This window comes from Diplodia seriata, assembly GCF_021436955.1.
Source record: "Diplodia seriata strain FDS-637 chromosome Unknown scaffold_2, whole genome shotgun sequence".
In the NCBI taxonomy this organism is placed as follows: domain Eukaryota; kingdom Fungi; phylum Ascomycota; class Dothideomycetes; order Botryosphaeriales; family Botryosphaeriaceae; genus Diplodia; species Diplodia seriata.
In genome coordinates this window covers 1,486,534-1,502,766 of record NW_027117309.1, presented here as the reverse complement: position 1 = coordinate 1,502,766, position 16,233 = coordinate 1,486,534, and the positions used below count along the sequence as shown (strand labels likewise).

General features: G+C 59.0%; 5 protein-coding genes across 5 annotated transcripts; 4 read left to right on the top strand and 1 right to left on the bottom strand.

Annotated features, from left to right (window-relative positions):
- Window positions 1-369: 369 nt before the first annotated feature.
- Window positions 370-1,962, top strand: RIM21 (pH-response regulator protein palH/rim21; the record flags this gene model as incomplete). Its single annotated transcript, XM_066773311.1, has 3 exons — window positions 370-432; window positions 489-1,682; window positions 1,936-1,962. 3 exons carry the CDS (start codon window positions 370-372, stop codon window positions 1,960-1,962), a joined length of 1,284 nt encoding a protein of 427 aa, XP_066635878.1.
- A 1,417-nt stretch (window positions 1,963-3,379) lies between these two features.
- Window positions 3,380-5,785, top strand: MVP1 (Sorting nexin mvp1; the record flags this gene model as incomplete). Its single annotated transcript, XM_066773310.1, has 5 exons — window positions 3,380-3,857; window positions 3,923-4,681; window positions 4,731-4,822; window positions 4,926-5,519; window positions 5,576-5,785. The coding sequence occupies 5 exons, from the start codon at window positions 3,380-3,382 to the stop codon at window positions 5,783-5,785; spliced, it is 2,133 nt and encodes a 710-aa protein (XP_066635877.1).
- Window positions 5,786-6,152: 367 nt separating this feature from the next.
- Window positions 6,153-8,363, top strand: DCN1 (Scaffold-type E3 ligase; the record flags this gene model as incomplete). The annotated part of the gene is made up of 5 exons (XM_066773309.1): window positions 6,153-6,722; window positions 6,971-7,027; window positions 7,082-7,125; window positions 7,570-7,821; window positions 7,868-8,363. 5 exons carry the CDS (start codon window positions 6,153-6,155, stop codon window positions 8,361-8,363), a joined length of 1,419 nt encoding a protein of 472 aa, XP_066635876.1.
- Window positions 8,364-9,506: 1,143 nt separating this feature from the next.
- On the top strand, window positions 9,507-10,646 carry SLS55_001820 (uncharacterized protein; the record flags this gene model as incomplete). Its single annotated transcript, XM_066773308.1, has 1 exon — window positions 9,507-10,646. One exon carries the CDS (start codon window positions 9,507-9,509, stop codon window positions 10,644-10,646), a length of 1,140 nt encoding a protein of 379 aa, XP_066635875.1.
- Window positions 10,647-11,082: 436 nt separating this feature from the next.
- DCP2 (mRNA-decapping enzyme subunit 2) lies at window positions 11,083-15,862 on the bottom strand (the record flags this gene model as incomplete). Its single annotated transcript, XM_066773307.1, has 5 exons — window positions 11,083-12,337; window positions 13,023-14,086; window positions 14,723-15,127; window positions 15,178-15,746; window positions 15,847-15,862. 5 exons carry the CDS (start codon window positions 15,860-15,862, stop codon window positions 11,083-11,085), a joined length of 3,309 nt encoding a protein of 1,102 aa, XP_066635874.1.
- Between the last annotated feature and the right edge of the window lie 371 nt (window positions 15,863-16,233).

Below are 16,233 nucleotides of genomic sequence, written 5' to 3'. Positions count from 1 at the left end.
GCGCCTCTCAACACGCCTCACGCACCGAGTCGCAGTGGAACTGGCGGATGGCGGCGGGGAAGCGACTCGGGAGGCCGCGGGCTGCTGCAGACGGCGCTCGGTTCGCTGCGATGATGAGACGAGCCCCCCCGGTAAACGCCGGCGCAGAGGCGATCTCGCGCCTGGCCTGGAGCGCCGCCCGCCTTCTCCTCTCAGCCCAAGAGCAGCCTAAGCATTCTCCAAGCCGCGGTCTTGCTTCCACCCCCATCGCCCTGCATCGCACCGCCCATCGAGGGATGACGCCTGAGTCCACCACCACCATCTACTCCACCGCTGGCTGTCGGTCATGCCGTGTTGCGCTCTAGGAGACGGTTCCGGACCACTACGACGATGCCGTTTCGCGAGGACTTCGCGAGCACCGGCCGGCGCACGTCGGTCGACGCCGACGCCGCTGTCAGTCCTCCCCCACACCGCGCGCACTTCCTGTCGCAAAGCTAACGGCGAGCCAGTCGTGCACTCCCTTTGCGCTGCCATCCGACGGCGTGATAATCCTCAGCCCCTCGTCCACGATCACGCTTACCGCCGACGCCCTGTTTACGCCTGACTGTACCGCCGTCCCGACCACCTCCCGCGATTCCTCGGATGTGATCGATATGCAGGACCCGTTCTATGCCTCCGTGGCGCCTCAGGTGTATGCGACCGGCGCTGCCACCGTTATCGCCTGGATGCTCGTCATCATGTTACTCATCACTCCCCGTACCTTCTTCGTCGGAGGGCCCGGAGGACGATCCGGGCTTATGGGGAGGCGTGGAATGATCAGCGGAGCCGGTGGAGGCGCATCTATCATTGGTGTCGGATCGCGGCCCTGGCTTCAGAAGGTCGCAGCATTGACTGTTGCCATCTCCATGACCATTGCCACGGCCGATACCTTTCGCATTGCGGAGCAACAATACCATGACGGCTACATGGACGCCACGGCCATCCGCCAAGAGGTCGTCGGCGGACTGGAGATCAAGATATCGCGCTTAATATCCGACATATTCCTCTTGCTGGCGCAGGTGCAAACACTGATACGCCTGTTTCCCCGGCACAAGGAGAAAGTCATTATCAAATGGGTTGGCTTCGCGTTGATCATCCTCGACATGACTTTCAGCTCCATAAACAATTTCATGGGACACGATATCGGCCGGCCGCGCCAGTTCAAAGATGCAATCCCCGCCCTCAGTTACCTCTTCGAGTTGGCATTGAGCATGCTGTACGCCGCGTGGGTGCTCTACTACGCTTTGACGAAACGACGATACGCCTTTCACCACTGGATGATGTACAACATTACCGTAGTGGCCCTTCTTTCTATTGTCGCCATTCTCACGCCTGTCGTGTTCTTCGCGACAGATATTTCGGATTACAGTGTTGCTGGGTGGGGGGATTATTTCCGATGGGTTGGCGCTGCAGCGGCCAGTGTCATTGTGTGGGAATGGGTCGAGCGTATTGAAGCGCTAGAAAGAGAAGACAAGAAAGATGGGATTTTGGGAAGGGAGATTTTTGACGGTGATGAGATGCTGGACATCACGCCCTCAGAGGAGATCAATTGGCCTGGAATACGACGTGATGGCAACAACAAGGACGACAGGGGAAACGGAGGTGGACCATTCTCCTCAGCACGTGGCTTCGGTTATGGTGCTATTTCCCAACGCAACAGCCGAGTAAGACAGTCTCAGTTCGAAGAACGGGGCTATATTCCACTGGGTCGGGTGCATTCCCACCAGCTCGGAACAGAAGCCGGAACGACGTCTGAGACACGCGCTTTGGATCCTAGAGGTGGCCCAAGGGCCCCGCCTCCCGTAGCAACACCCATTAGCAGAACAGACACCACTAGTGCAGAGAGCACTGTGTATAATGTTCGCTACCACACAGCGACCAATAATACGCCATCGGTCACGCGACAACAATCAACAGGGGGCGAGCACATTCGCTTTGATTTAGGGAACATGCACCGCCGGGACACAACAACGACTCTGGACTCTCAGCCAATGGCGAAGGTTGCCGATCTGGAAGACCAGGCACCGCCTCAGCACACAGTTACCATGTTTGGGCGGTTCAGCCCTCTTTGGCAGCACCTTAATCCTTTTAGAAGGCGACGGACGACACCCCCACCCCAACTTTTAAGTGCGAGAGTAATCGAGCCGCGCGAGAAGGAACCGCCATCCACCCCTCCGTCAACGATGCAGTCAACGACGCAATCTTCGAGTAAGCGCGGCCTCACGGAGGTGAAGGGGAAAATCGGCGCCTTGTTCTCGCAAAGCGAGAAGTTATCAGACGCTGGAGACCGTGGCTTGAAGGCCGCAGATCTGCCCGTTACAGTCGTCCCAGCGCAACCGCGCGGTGGCCGTACATGGTCCCCGGATGCTCTGAAAGCATTGTCAGGAGCATCAGAGAATAGCCGGACTCAACCAAACGAATCAAGTGGAAGCCAGCGCGGGAGACAGGAGCACGGAAGGGACGAAATCTCGACCGACACACGCAGGCCGATAGAGGCAACAACCACACCCCGCGAAATCGTCGCGACAACTCCAACACCTCATCCTCAAGTCCAGGTGCACGATTACGCAACACCCGGCAGCGCATCGGGACCAGTCAGTCCGCTGTCGCCAGCCGGCTTCGGCGGGCCACTCCCGACGCCCAGGCACGGTAATTCGCCAGGCTCTTCACGGTAAAGGTTAGAAATGGGCGTTCAAAAGGCAAGACCACTCGTCTTGCCCAATGGTTTTTTGTTTCTTTTTCTTTTTTTTTGGGTTATTACAGGAGTTGGCGGCCAGAGTCATTGCATGGTTTGGGCGGCAAAAGCACATGTTTGAAAGCATGAGGCAGGGCGCATATTCGAGTGATCCGGATTGGAGATAATGATACCCTGGGTATTTCGGGAGCTGGAGTGGAGGCATTCTGCGGCCGCAGGGGCCGGTTTCCGGCCCTTACCTATATATTTTTGGCCATCTATAGCATTATTGTATCTAGTTGAACAAGTCACAGATTTCATGAAACGCAACTCTGGAACGTCAGGACCGTGTCATTGCTGATCTGGCGCGGAAAGGCGGGAAACTAGCTGAGATTGGCTCACGCGCTTGTGCCAGCACAACCCGGGCGACACCGAAAACAGGCCCGAGCTTCCCAGAGTGGGCGGTGGGCGGGTGATTGCGTAGGTAGCAGGGCCCGGCGTCGCTCGAGCTGCGCCATATCATACAGCACTGGCACGCCCACACCTCGACTGCTGCCCGAGCGCCCATCTCGTTTCGAGCCTTGAATCCTGCAAGGCATGCGCCATTGTTTCTAGAGACTCCCCCATCTCGCGTCGCATCTGTTCCCCGTTTCCTTCGCACGCGACGCCGCAGAGACGCAGACCGCCATGTCATTATTCGGCACCTCGCCGGACGACGTCCCGCAACCAAAGCAGTCGACGCTGTTTGAGGACGACTCGGGCTCCGGCAACAAGAACTCGTCCAGCCTGTTCGGCGACGACTTCGAAGGCTCCGACTCGCCATGGTCGTACCCGGCGCCCAAGAAGTCCGCTCGCGCCAACATCGTCAAGACGCTGCTGCCCGCTGCCGAGGTGCCCGAGAGCTACATCGACACCTACGACACGCTGATTGCCGAGGGCGACCGCTTCGGCGGCGGTGTCAGTCTGAACGGCGTCAGAAAGCTGCTGAGCGGGAGCAACCTGGGGCCAGACGTGCAGAGCAGGATCCTGGACATTGTCGTGCCTAACGGCCAAGAGCCTGAGAGCGGTGTCGGCCGCGGGGAGTTCAATGTGCTGCTTGCACTGATAGGTCTGGCGCTGGAGGGCGAGGACATTACTCTCGATGGCGTTGACGAGCGCAGAAACAGTAGGTGTCTCTGCTACGCGAGATGACCCGTCGCTACCACTACGTGCGCGCTCACACAGCAACAGATCTCCCAGAGCCGTCCCTTGGCATCTCGAAAGCGACGAAGAACGAAGAACCCAAGGAACAGCCCGAGCCTATCCTGGAGACGCCGCCCGTTGCGCCCAAGACGGTCCAGCCTGTGACGCCAAAGACCCAGTCCACCCCGACCATGCGCAAAGCGTCCTTTGGGCTTGACGCCGACCCGTGGAACAGCCCGGAGCAGCATCGAGGCCACAACCATGCCGCTGTGGAAGATTCTCCTCAACCCAATGGGAACAGGGCGTCTGGGTCGTTCTACTCGAACGGCAATGGGTTCCCTAGGACAACGAGCAGCTTCACAACCGCCGCGGACCAGTCGCAGGACACCGGTAACGGTAACGCCCTGGGCAAGAACCAGCCGTCCGGTGGAGACAATGCTGGTTGGGGAGGCTTTGGCGATGCCGCGGGCAATGGCTTCTCCAACCCCGGGCTTCCCAACGCTGGGCTCGGGGAAGGATTCGGCGCACCTCCGGGTGAAGGTGATAATAACGACCCTACCGGCCTGGGAAGATCTCTCGGCGGCGGGTTGGCTGCCAATAATGGAGCCGACGAGGTCATCACTGTCACGTCCATCGCGGAGAAGGAGGGCATCTTCCTCTTCCAGCACCGCAACTACCAGGTTTGCAGCGTGCGTAGGAACAGCAAGGTTGTGAGGAGATACAGCGATTTCGTTTGGTTGTTGGATTGTTTGCACAAGAGATACCCGTTTAGACAACTGCCTTTACTTCCACCCAAAAGGGTAGCCAGTAAGTATTCTCGCATCCATCGGACAAGTCCAGGCACTGACGCGACCAGTCAATGGCAACTACCTCGCGGCTGATGCCTCGTTCATCGAGAAGCGGAGAAGGGGCCTTGCCAGATTTTCTAACGCTCTGGTTCGGCACCCGGTACTTAGCCAGGAACAGCTCGTCATCATGTTCCTGACCGTCCCAACGGTAGAAGTCTGACCCAACTTTACGGAGGATGCTTGCATTTACTAACGTTGGCTAGGAGCTTGCTGTATGGAGAAAGCAAGCTACGATATCGGTGCAGGAGGAGTTTGTTGGCCGAACGTTGCCGCCGGGCCTCGAGGATTCCCTTCCACCCACCCTCCAGGACATGTTCGATACCGTGCGCTCTGGTGTGCGGCGTTCTGCCGAAATGTATATCAACCTTTGCCAGCTGCTGGAGCGCCTTTGCAAGCGCAACGAAGGCATGGCAGCCGATTACATGCGCTTCGGTCTTGCCCTTCAGTCCTTGACCGAGGCCTCGAAGGACACGTATTTTGTGGACACTAATGACGTTCCACTCCTCAACGAGGGCCTTAATTCCACCTCCAAGCATCTTCAGTCTTCGCAGAGCTTACTTGAAGATGAGGCTAGGGCCTGGGATGAGGGCGTGCTGGAGGATCTGAAGAGGCAAAGAGACTGTCTTGTTAGCATGCGCGATATGTTCGAACGCAGGGATCGCCTGGACCGTGACAACATCCCGCAGCTTGAACGGAGGATACACAACAACGAGAACAAGCTCCAGGGCATCAGGGATAGGCCGGAGCACCTTGTCAAGCCCGGCGAGAAGGAGAAGGTCGAGGAGGCCATTTTGAGGGTAAGTTCTGGCTTACGCCTAGCGCGAGAGAGCAAGACTGACGGGGCGATATGCAGGACAAACAATCCATCGTCAACCAGCACGCCCGCAGCGTGTTCATCAAGGAGTGTATCCGCGATGAAATCTTGAACTTCCAGCAGTCGATGTACCACGTCAGCAAGCTCCATCAGGATTGGAGCCAGGAACGCGTCAAGTACGCTGAGCTGCAGGCTGACAATTGGAGAGCGTTGAGCGAGGAGGTTGAGGGAATGCCCTTGGGCGACTAAGCCGGATGGCTTGGGTCATCAGTCGCTTTATACAGACTCAATTCGTGTTTCCCAGCTCATAACAGGCAGTGACGATCAGAGAGGAGACGGTATGACGTATACACACTTTGGGGCGGCAATGTACTAGTCTTGTCTTTCTTTCCGGCGTGGGACGGGTTGCGCTTTCCATATTGATACCACTGGGGCAAGAGGGGCTCTCCGGCCGATGGCCCTGGAGGAAACTGCGTGTTGTCCAGTCGTTTTTCTATCGTCATGTACAGCTAGTCATCCGTTGCATCTGGCTCATCAGCCATCGAATCCACGTCTTTTTATCACCCCGGTATCCATTCGTCTTCGTGCTCGGAAGCATACTCTGTGATCAGCCAACATGGACATGGAAGGACGTTTGGGGCCACACAGGATGGTTGTGCAGTATTCCAAGCATTCCAAGCATGAGTCGCAAGCCACCTCGCTGCTCAGAGCCTGCAACCTCGAAGTGCTTCGCCTCGGCCATGGCAAAGCCGCCGATGTACGAACTCTGTCGGATGCGCAGAAGGCCAGAATTCAAATGTGCGCCAAGCAGCTCGACGAACTGATGCAGGATAACATGATCGAGTGGACGGAGACGAAGAAGAGCCAAATGACTGTCTGGAGGATGATGAATACCATCGGCATGAGCAATGAGCTGTCAGAAGTTCAGCAATGGGCACCGGTCTTCAGGAAGTTTGGGATGGGCGATGAAATGGTCGAGTTGGTGCAGAAGCCGCTGCACAAGAAAAATGTCGAGCTGGAGCAGAAGATTGCGGAGCAGCGGCTGCCACCATCCAGCACGTGGATCATTCTCGAAGCGCTCTACGAGGAGCGTGCACCACCTCACAGCTGTCGAGTTCTCAAATGGACCCTCGACCACGGAGATAGGAGGGTGGGTCACTTCTTCACCAATCTCGTCAGGAACCAGGTGAGTTTGCCCATGTTTCTTTCGTACATCGACTGGGCTGGCCCTTTATCGGGCTTATCGCGCTTTGCTCGACTGGGATGGTTCGGGCAGATTGCTGCGTCACCGCCTGAGGGGCTGTCCCGAACCACTCAGCCATTGCGCACCCCGCTATTCCGACTCTCTGCTCCTCCGCCCCCGCTGCATTTCCCTCCTGCCTTCGCTCCTCGTCCGTCGCCATCATGCCGCCCGCTTACACGACTGCGCAAAAGTCCGCTATCCAGCAGGTTGTGAACTTCACCAGCTGCGATCGCACCACTGCCGCAAGGGTAAGCCGTCAATCGTTGCACCTTATGCGCAGCCTGTGCTGACATGAGCGCAAGATCCTCAGGAACCACAACTGGAACGCAGAGCAAGCCATTAACGGGTACGTTCCAACACTCGTCCCCTCGTCCCCTCGTCGCCCCAGCCCCAGCCCCAGCCCCCGTCGTCAGATTGGTCGTTGGGGGTGAACGGCTCCCGGATGTGAAGGGCAAAAAATAAAAGGGTGGTGGCTTGAGACAGGCGAGTAGGGTACTCTCAAGGCGCGCCACGGCGGCTGCCAGATGGTTGCCGGTGTGCGCTGTTTACCTCTTCGCGCGTGGTTCTAGGCAGTCATGAACCTCACGAGCGCTCCTACCACGCGTGGACACGCAAAAGCAAGGCCGCGCCACCACGCGTCTTCCCTGCATCATTTCATTTTCTTTCCCCGACACCGCCGACTCTTCTTGCACAAGCGTATTCACCACCGCACCATGCCGCCCCGCAAGCCAAGCCGCAAGGCTGCTGACAGCGGCTTTTCGCAACCTCCCGCTAAGAAACAACGCAACAGGTACTTTAACAATGGCGGCGGCTCCGGCGGCGCAAAGGCGTACGAGGCGAATCTCAACCAGATCTTCGACAAGTATGTCGACAACCCGCAGGACAAGGACTCGGTCGGCGTCGACGGCACCATGCAGTACCTCCAAGATCTCGACGTCCCGCTCGATGACATCACCTCGCTCGCCGTCCTCGAGCTTGTCCAGGCACCAACCATGGGCGAGATTACGCGTAAGGGTTTCGTCGAGGGATGGGCAGCAAAGCAGTGAGTAACCCGCTTGAGCTGGGGACACGGTCTGGGGAATTCGCAGCTACAACTCGGCTGTCGCGGCTGAGGCTGAGCTGATGAAATTTCATAGAGCCGACTCGATCGACAAACAGAAGGCCGCCGTCTCCCAACTCCGCAGCGCACTCTCAAGTTCCTCATCTCGCAACACCATGAAGCGCGTCTACAAGCATACTTTCATCGTCGCCAGACCCCCCGGCCAAAAGGCCATCCCGCTGGAGCAGGCTATCGAATACTGGAAGCTGCTGTACTCTCCCTCTGGCCTGGACTGGAGCACACAGACGACGCCGTGGCTCGACTGGTGGATCGAGTTTCTCGAGAGCAAGTGGAAGCGGACAGTCAACAAGGACATGTGGGACCAACTTTTCAACTTCTCGGAGAAGAGCCTTGAGGACGAGACGCTGTCTTTCTGGAGCGAAGACGGCGCATGGCCCGGTGTCATCGACGAGTTCGTCGACTGGGCCCGTACGGAAAAGGGCCGAGGTGCGAAGCAGGAGGACGATGAGGAAATGGAGGATTAAGGATGCGAAGGCGGAGGATGCTGCGGACCACGGCTCGTCCCGTTTAATCGGGTTTGGCTATTTTTTTTACACTACGGCAACAATGCTGCGGTTTGGGAGGGAGGCGAATAAGTTGCTAATACCCTCACACTGATACACTGAGCGCATTCTGTTTAGCGGATGGAGTTCTTTTTACCCGGTCGTTTTCCACCGGGCAGGCCGGCTAAGGAAGGGTACTGGACTTTTTCTAAGATTCAAATCAGGACATTGCCCAGGCAACTTTTGCGTGCATTTTAGACGTAGAGCTCACTTTGAGTCTTCTAGCGGCCCCATTAGACAGGAGGATATACCGCAAATCAGCAGTACGGTCCGCCACGGACTCGGGTTGGATATGGTGATGATTCCTAATAAAAGTGTTGTTGGAGCTCTGTGATGTCATCGTCTATCGCAAGTGCTGGGGATCAGGCAAGCCTTAGAACGAGTTATATCACGCGGCATTGCACGGACTTCTCGCCGGGTGGGGAGTTTGACTGTCGCAGATCCACACTGTTTGATACGGCGAAGCGTGATAACCGCCACCAAAAGTCCCGCTCGTTTAGCTTCCCACGACAGCATGTTCTCGAGGTCCGCCAGCAGGCTCTTGTGCGAGCATAGGCTGGCATGTCCCTGCCGGACAAGATTCTGGCAGGAAGGCCGTGAGGCTGCAAGCCCGTCAGACGGGACGGCGCACCCCTGCCGCGAGTCGGCAGAAAAGGGCCTGAAACAGCGCCTCTACCGGGCCTCGTTTCGCAACGCCGAACCCCAGCCAAGCGCTGCAGGCAAACCCCCCGCCAGCAGAGGATTGACAGCAATCCGACGCCACCGGACGCTTGACGCGCCCCGTCTTGTTGACCGCCAAAGCCCTCGCAATCCTCCTGTTCTTAGCTGTGTAACCCTGCTTGTGATCGAGCTAGCTTTTCTTCTTGTCTCGCTGCAACTTCCCGCCCCGCGTCTGCTTGTGAAGAGGAGCGTCTCCACTCCAGACAACATCCGTCTGTCCCAGCGTGACCTTTCCACTGTTATCCCCGCTCTCCACTCCACGCAGCTCTCTGCTTAAGTCATTTCCATTCGCTGTTCCAGGCTGGCCTGCTCCTCACGTCTCCGGCCGCAATTGGTGCCAACCATATGTCGCACAAGCAAGCATCAAGCTACAACACCTTCAATCAACAACCCCCGCCGCGGAGACCAGACTACAGCCTACTCCAACCACCAGCATCCAGCAAGAGGCCCGACATGGTGCGGCACCACCGGCGCACGGCGTCGACGCACCCGAGCTTCAACGTGACGCGCACGAAGCCGCGGCGGTGGCCGCTGGTGCTGCGCTTCATCAAGGGCGCCATCCACGGGGCCATCTTCGTGCCCGTGTTCCTGCACGCCACCTTCACGGCGCTGATCGTGTACCTGGACAGCACCGTGGGCGAGTTCGGGCTGCCGTCGTCCATCATCCCGTCGCTGTCCATCGTGGTCGGCCTGATGCTCGTCTTCCGCAACGGCACGTCGTACGACCGCTTCTGGACGGGCCGCAACCTGCTCAACGAGTGCTGCACCGCCGTGCGCTGCCTCACGCGCTCCTTCCTCGTCAGCAGCAGCCGCGTCTCGCTCGACGGCTCCGCCGCCGGCGACCTGTTCGCGCCGGGCGAGTCGACGCGCGCCGAGCGCGCCGACACGGAGCGCATCATCCGCGTGCTGGTCGCCTCGCTGCACGCCATCAAGCACAACCTGCGCGGCGAGTACGCGCTGTCGGGCACCAGCCCGGCGGCGTCGTCGCACCCGGAGCTCGCGGCGCTGCTGCCGGCCGACATCTACGCGCACGAGGACCGCGGGCTCGGGCTGCCGCTGCAGCTGCTGGTGCTGGTCGAGGCCTACGTCCGGCGCGGCGTCGCGCGCGGCTGGTTCCACGGCCCGCAGGCGTCGCAGCTGTCGGTCCAGGTCAACGCGCTGACGGCCGCGTACGGCCGCATGGAGGCCATCCGCACCACGCCCATCCCCGTCGCCCACCTCATCCACATGAAGCAGGTCCTCGCCCTCTACGGCTGCGTGCTGCCCTTCAGCCTCGTCGACGAGTTCGGCTGGTGGAGCATCCTCATCGTCGCCATCATCGCCTTCACCCTGTACGGCATCGACGGCATCGGCGAGCAGCTCGAGGACCCCTTTGGCTACGACAAGAACGACATCAAGATGGACGGCATCGTCGAGGACGCCAACGTCGAGTGCCTCGTCCTGCTGGACGAGTGGAAGAGGGACCAGGCGGGCATGTTCCAGTAGTAGAGGGGGCAGAGTGGAAGGGTTGATCTGCACAGATGAACTGTCGAGTTGCGGGTGGTGACTGGACACGAGGAGCGAAAGAGCAGTGGGTTCACGCCTGTAGTGCTGACATGAAAGTGTGGGTGGATTATTAGATTTCTTTGGTCTTTCTCTGGCGTTCTGACGGAAATGGGTCATCTGGGTTGTATGCTGTGTGGTCCCGTGTCAATGGCGCATCTACGCCCGAAATGAATAGACGAGTTTACGCTTCGCAAAATCTCACGCTAGGCACGCTTGAATGGAAGTGCCATAGTCTTCTTAGATGTAGCAGTGATATTGCTACGGCGAAGCTGTCCACAAAAGCAAGCTATTGCGCCTAGGATCTTCGGTGCTTAGAAGAGGAGTGTTGATGAGTATTGATACATTATTGATATACGGATTTGATTCTAGCGCGACCTCATTCGTCGTCCAGCTCAAACTCTCTCTGGACGATCTTCTTCTTCTTGCTCTTCGCCTCCTCCTCCACCCTCAGCCGATGCCACTCGGGCACAAACGCCTTGACACCCACGCCCTTTTCGCCCTCCTCGCCCGGCACCGTCCACTTGAGCCCAAACTTCATCCCGGGCTGATATCCCCCGCTCGCGGGCCCCATCCCCTCGGCCGCGACCTTCACATCCGTCATCATTTCCAACCGACACAGCGCCAACCCGACGTTGCCCACGCCGGCCAGCCACTTCCCCGCGCTCCTCCCATCCTTCCTTCTCCTGGCGGGAGGAGGGGCAGCAGCAGCGCCCTGCTCCGCATCCGCCTGCGGCGCACCACCCTCGGCGATCTTCTTCACGTCCGCCACGCCGGGCGGCACATCCTCCCCCTTCACGCCCCCGCCGACGCCGCCCTCGACGAACTCCAAGCGCTCCGGCTCCTCGCCGTCGAGGTCGTACAGCCGGACGGGCAGGATGCGCTTGCGCACGACGCCCGTGTGCTTGGTGCGGATGGTGAGCTCCTGGCCGATGTAGCAGCCCTTGCGGAAGTCGACGCCGCGCATGAGGTCGACGTTGCTCTCGAGCGGCAGCGCCTCCTCGGCGCGCATCTCGGCCGGGCCCTCAGCCAGGCCGTGCAGGTAGCGGCGTATCTGGTAGTCTCTGGGCGTCGCCCGCTCCAGCGCCGCGAAAGACGGCGGCAAGAATTCGTCGACGGAGGAAGAAGGGGATCCTCCGGGCACCAGGAGCCTGTGCCCGCCAAACCCGGGCACCCGCGTGTCGGGCAGATGCACCACCCTCCTCTCCTTCAATGTGTTGTCCGGCGACGACGGCAGCGCATCCGGAGACCCGTCCGCCATCCACGCCGCCCAAACGCCCCACTCGCCCTCGTCCACGACGCGCAGCTTGATGCGGCTCCGCAGCTTGTGCCGCCGCAGCAGGCGGTGCAGCTCGTTCACGCACGACCCGTCCACCTCGATGAAGCAAGCCCAGCCGTCGCCCGACCCGTCGCCCGGGTTCCCGCCCGCCGCGGCGCCCGCGGCGTGCGGCGTCGCGTACACGAGCGCGTCGTACAGCACCCGGCCCTGCGCGTTCAGGAACGCCGTGTACCAGCCCGCCGCGTCGTCCCGCCGGTCGACCAGCACGTTGTTGGTCGTGAGTCCCTGCAGGAACTTGGGCGCGTCCGGGCCGGATAGGGCGAGCAGGCGGCGGTGCGGGAGGGGCGTTATGCCGCTGCCGTTGTATTTGCCGTTGCTGCTGCTGCTGCTGCTGTTGTTGGCGGCGTGCGCTGCGGACGATGAACGTGCCGGGCTCGTTGTGGCGAAGGCGCGGATGGACCGGCGGGTTGTTGTGTGAGCGGAGGGGGGCGACGGCGTCGATCGTGGAAGAATGGTGGAGGGGCCGTTGTTGCGGCGGGTGGTTGCGGCGGCGGGAGAGGCGCGGCGGAGGTGGAGGCAGCGGGTGCAGATGAACGGATTGCTGGCATTGAGCAGGGCGGCCGCTGCGCTGCTGCCAGCACTCGGGCGGGAGAGCATTGCACTAATTCCTGCAGGCACTGGCCGAGTTGGATCGGTATCACGGAGCGATGTGGGTGGAAGAAGATGGATGATGGAGAAGCTGTCGAGCTCGAAGAAACTTCGTCATAGAGGGCTTCGGCTTTGATATCGGGAAATGCCGATTTGCTGACAATTCCCGAACACCCGCCCACACACACCCACTACCCCAGCCCAGCTGGTCGCCTAATTGGTCGATCACTTGCGTCGTAAAGCTTATGGCCTTTCAGAGGCAAAGATGATTGTGAGCTCTGCCTTCTACACTGGCTATCGCTATACAATCATGCCGATTTCAATCCGTACGTTAATCCACCATCGTTATTCCATTTTCCGAGCAGGCCGTTCCAGTCATACAATGCCATTACTTTCCCGCATCCTTGACAACGCCATTCAGATATCCAAGCAGGAAGCTCTTGTCCACTGGCGTCGTAGGCTGTCCACTAACACTACCCCTAGCGCTCCTTGATCCAAGACCTTCTCCAGGAGCCGATGTAATGCTGCTGATGCGAGACCTGCCACCGGACCCTTGCTGCCTCTCTGGCAGCGGGCTTACGGGACTGATGACACCTGATGGGAAACCCTTGGGGCTCTGCGTCTGGGGTTTGCTGAACAACGAAAGCAATGCAGACTTCTGGTCCGAAGACGCGCTCTCCCTGCGGTCGAACGAATGGAGTCTCGAAGAGTTTGGCGACATGGTATTCTGAGGGCGACGGAGAATCTGCGGCGTGAAGTGAGGAGCGAAAGGCTTGGGAGCCTCCAATATGTTCCTCGGCGAACTGGTATCCCTCCGCTGAACTGGCGCAGATGGCGTAAGCTTCGGGCTTGGAGTTGCAGTAGCCTCCGGACGAGGACGCGACAAAATGGAGAACTGCGGCGTTGCTTGGCGCTCAGGCCTAGACGCCGGTCTTCCCTGAGTCCTCGGTGAAGCACGTCCGTTCGACTGAGACACCCTAGTGTGCTTGCGAAGTTGGTCGAAGTCCGGGGCATTGAAAGGGCCTGATACAGTAGCTGACGTCTCTCCGGCCTTGTTGTTGTTTGTCCCGACAGGGGGAACGGGAGATCCGGCAGACATATAGCCACTCTGCGAGCCAGGGTGCACAAGCTGCTGGCGATCAATGCTTGGGCTTTGCGCTGATAATTCGGCTGGCTCAGGAACCAAACTCTGTGCAGGCATTTCTTGCGGTGGTGAGACTGGACCAGATGCTGAGGGCTTTCGGAAAAGACCCAACAAGGCATCCGCTTGAGCAGTCCTTGGCTTGTTCGCGAACGCAACCGGGGGAGGCTGGCCATCCATGTAGTTGACACCCGACGCCATTTCACTGGCCCTGTCATTTTGAGATACTTCTGGAATGGGTCCAGAGGATTGTTGATGGTGAGGACGATTGGAGCTGTAAATCTCTGAAGCCGCGGTGAACGGCCTAAGGGCTGGCTGCGGAGAAGGCAGCTGAGCTGCAGACTGTTGGGGTGCAGATTCTTCACCCTTGAACGCGTTCAGAAGACTCAAGGTATGCGCATTAAGCTTGGGCGCAGGAAGATTCGATGGTGGGGGAATTGACGGAGCCACTGGAGCTGAAGATGGAGTGCCGTGGGCAAATTCTGGGTCGCCGGTCCTTTGGTATGGCCTGGGCGGAGCACCGGGTTGTGGATGGAATCCCTGCTGGGGAAATTGTTGTTGATGATACGATGGCGGCTGCGGGTGCCAAGTAGCAATGCTCGGATTTTGAGGCTGCGGTCTGATATTTGGGGCCGGAGGTGGAGGCATACCACCAAAGTAACCGCCACCCGGCTGCGGCATGGGGATACGTTGATGAAGCCCTTGGTGAGCCGGCGAGTACGGAAAGTGAGGCGGTGGAGCCATGTTGGAGAATTGGGGTGGACGCGGGTGTTGATAATGAGGAGCCTCCGGTTGGCTTGGGTGGAGATTTATCTGCTCGTAAGGCGTCACTGGAATGCTAGACGGGTTCGGCATCGGCATCTGTTGCGCCTGCCCGCCTTGGAGAAGTGCCAGAAGAGGGTTCGGCGAAGCCGAGGGTGGTTGGGGAGGTATTCCTCCTTGACCGCTGACGCTCAACATGCGCTTCAAGGCAGACGCAGCATCGGGTGACGGGTCCGGTGCGGTTGTGACTTCAGGCAAGTTTGTCGTGTCCGGTTCAGCTTTGGATTGGCGTAATCCTGCGATCAAGGACTCGAGATGGGTGTCTGGAGAGACACGGTGCTGAGTTGTACCCTCGGCCGCCGATTCATCCGCAGCAGTTTCCTCTTCATCGACCGGTTCCACAATAGCTTGTGTAGGCTGAGTACGACGGGCAAGTTTGTTCTGTTGCTTGATCCAGCCCTTCAGGGGACCAAGGAACGGTGCCACCATGTAGAACATGTTTTCCTTGTACAAGTTCTCTCCAGCTCCTTGTCCCTGGTTCTGCCTCTTCTTCAAGGTCGGCAACTCGGATATCTTGTACCATGAGATTTTCTTCTGTCATCAGGATTATCAACATTCCCAAGACCAGGACTTCTGGGACTTACACTGATCTCTTTCCTCGTCCGCGGTTCAAAGTACGTATCCATGGGGACACCACGGAAGACGTAGAGCCGCATGTGCTGTTCTCGCATTGAAACCTCAATGTACTTCATCTGAGAGTGGTCTTTGATCAGGCCAGCCTCCTGAGCGTCGAAGCCTGTCTCCTCGTAGACTTCTCTGACAGCGCAGTCGAGATCATCCTCATCTTTGTTTATTTTGCCTCGCGGAAAGCTCCATCTTGCGCCTTTCTTCCATCCTTTGACAAGGACAACATGATCCATAGCATCGTTAAGCAGGATGGCGCCACGAACGGGGACGCGGGTTTTGTAAGCCAGGAACTCGGAGTAGGCGGCGGAATAATAGCTTTCGGCGTACTCGGAGAAGAGCGGGCAATGCTGGAATATCAACAGGCAGAATTGCTTCAGGCTCATGGACGGGAGCGAAGGGTCGAGGGGGCGGATAAAGTCCTCGTAGAACCAATGAGCCTCCTCGACCTGGAAGCATATCCGCTCTACAGACTCGAGTTCTTCCTTGGGGAGGTTGATGATAAAGCGCACACATAGGTCATCGAGCCCTAGGTCACGCAGCGATCAGCCGTAAAAGCCCAAGAGTTTGCGGCGCGGGCGGTTCGCATTACAATCAACTAGCTGCATCTTTGTTTCTGCCATCCTGACCGGTGTCGCTGGGCATATCCGCACGGCGGGTGGAGCAGGGTAGCGAGACTGGAGCGCGTTTGCGCGGGAGCGGCGGGGCGCTCAGCGGGACCGGGGGATGCAGGCGACGGTAGCCGCGTCTCGGACAGAGCGAGCGAAAGTGTTGAGGACCGGGGCGGTGCAGCCACGGGTCTAGGCGGGGTCGCCGGTGCTCGGGGTGAGTTGGCGGCGTCGATGTGTGGGTGGTGTGGCAGCTCCAGGCTCGGGCGAGTAGCAGCGACGCTTAACGAACTGCGTGGCCGCGTGCACGCGCCACAACGCGCGGGCTTGGCAGTGGCGTGCACCGCCACTTTTTCTGCGGCGATCATGGCGAATTAAGGTTGCAGTCTGGGTGCGGCAGGAGAGCAA